Source organism: Meriones unguiculatus, chromosome 5, assembly GCF_030254825.1.
Source record: "Meriones unguiculatus strain TT.TT164.6M chromosome 5, Bangor_MerUng_6.1, whole genome shotgun sequence".
In the NCBI taxonomy this organism is placed as follows: domain Eukaryota; kingdom Metazoa; phylum Chordata; class Mammalia; order Rodentia; family Muridae; genus Meriones; species Meriones unguiculatus.
The window spans coordinates 16,609,995-16,611,611 of record NC_083353.1 but is presented as its reverse complement, the minus strand read 5'-3'; the positions used below and the strand labels follow the sequence as shown (position 1 = coordinate 16,611,611).

Sequence of the window (1,617 nt, the reverse complement as noted above, 5' to 3'; positions counted from 1 at the left end):
GAAGTTTGCATTTCCTCTATTTGAGTACAAAACATCTCTCCTCAGCATTTTGGCAGATGTTTCCTCTGTACTACTGGGGCTCTGCTTGAACAGCCTCATCTTCTTCTGGGGCTTCTCCACAATTTTTAAAAAGTGTTGTATCACTCTTTTTTTGATTCTTGTTCTGTGTCAATTCTTGGCTATCTGCTCTCCCTGGAATTCTATAGACTAGTTATCCTGATTATCTTTGTCATTCTTCTTGTGTTACAACAGCAGTTTGCTGTTTAAAAACATCTACATCAGCTTCCAGATTTCTTACAGTGATGTAATGGCCTCCTTTATGTCCCCCAAGTTCTATAGAAGGAAATGAATGATAATAGAGTTCTTTTTTGCATTTTCATATAAAGGATTTTCATACCAAAAGACATAAGAGACACTGAAACCATAATGTGTACTGGGCTAGGCAAACTATTCATCACTTTTTCAGGCATACTTGCTATCAGGCAAAAGAGGGAAGTGTCGAGGGCCAGGGCTGTGTGTGGTGAAGACAGCTGGTGAGACTTTCAAGGAGGTTTGTGTTGGAGGCTGAACCATTGTGGGAGGAGTACTATAATACTGTTGACAGTAATAAACTGCCAGATCTTCAGCCTGCACACTGTTAATGCTCAGAGTAAAGTCTGTCCCAGATCCACTGCCTGTGAAGCGATCAGGGATCCCTGTGTCTCGAGTGGATGCAAAGTAGATCAGCAGCTTAGGGGAGTGCCCTGGTTTCTGCTGGTACCAGGACAAGTAGTTCTTTTGGTTGCTGCTGTATAAAAGGCTCTGACTGGACCTGCAGCTGATGGAGACTTTCTCTCCTGCTGACACAGCAAGAGAGGTTGGAGACTGAGTCATTAAGATGTCTGCACAGGTACCTGCAATCAGGAATACACAATGAATATGCATATAAATACAAACACAGATTATAAAACAGTTGAAATTTGTCACTTAATATATTTGTACTATCATGTCAGAGTATTATTATTGAAATATGAAATACTAAGCCTGGCAGACTCTAAGTTTCTTCTCTACAAAGAAGTGACTCTGTAAAAATTATAATATTTTGAATTTCTCACCAGACACCCAAAGCAGCAGGGAAATGAGGACCTGGGTCTGTGACTTCATCTTGCTCCCTTTGCTGTCTAATGCAGTTCAGTTCTCACTGCAAAGGCTGGTTTATAAATTCTCAGCAGGTGGGATGGGCTGTAGGGGGCACATGCAAAGCAGTCAGCAAATACAAAAGCAAATTCCTGTACATTGTCTGTGAGTGCAGCTGGTGTCAATCAACAGTCAACAATATGACTACAGAGAGCAATCACTGAAAAATATTGCTTTAGAACTCTCAAACAAAAAAGTACTAAGGGCTCTAAGAGCAGACCTGGGTTAAAATCCAAGACATGTTTAAATCAATTGATTTCCATAGAAACATTAGTAGAGCTCTCTCAGACAGTTCTAGGGAAATAATAGGCTATGTTCAAAACATCAAAACAACAACAAAAAGAAACAGAGTAAGAAAGCATGCAATAAAAGAGAGGGAAGATGGAAGAAAAGATGAAAGGGTAAAAGAGAATTGAGGCTAAATATGTTCAATATTACTCA

The 1,617-nt window shown here is 39.9% G+C and overlaps 1 gene segment (V, D, J or C); it reads right to left on the bottom strand.

Annotated features, from left to right (window-relative positions):
• Positions 1 to 462: 462 nt before the first annotated feature.
• On the bottom strand, positions 463 to 1,157 carry LOC110542054 (immunoglobulin kappa variable 4-1-like). The segment is given in 2 exon segments: positions 463 to 893; positions 1,095 to 1,157. Coding segments are annotated over 2 exon segments (480 nt in total).
• Positions 1,158 to 1,617: the final 460 nt, after the last annotated feature.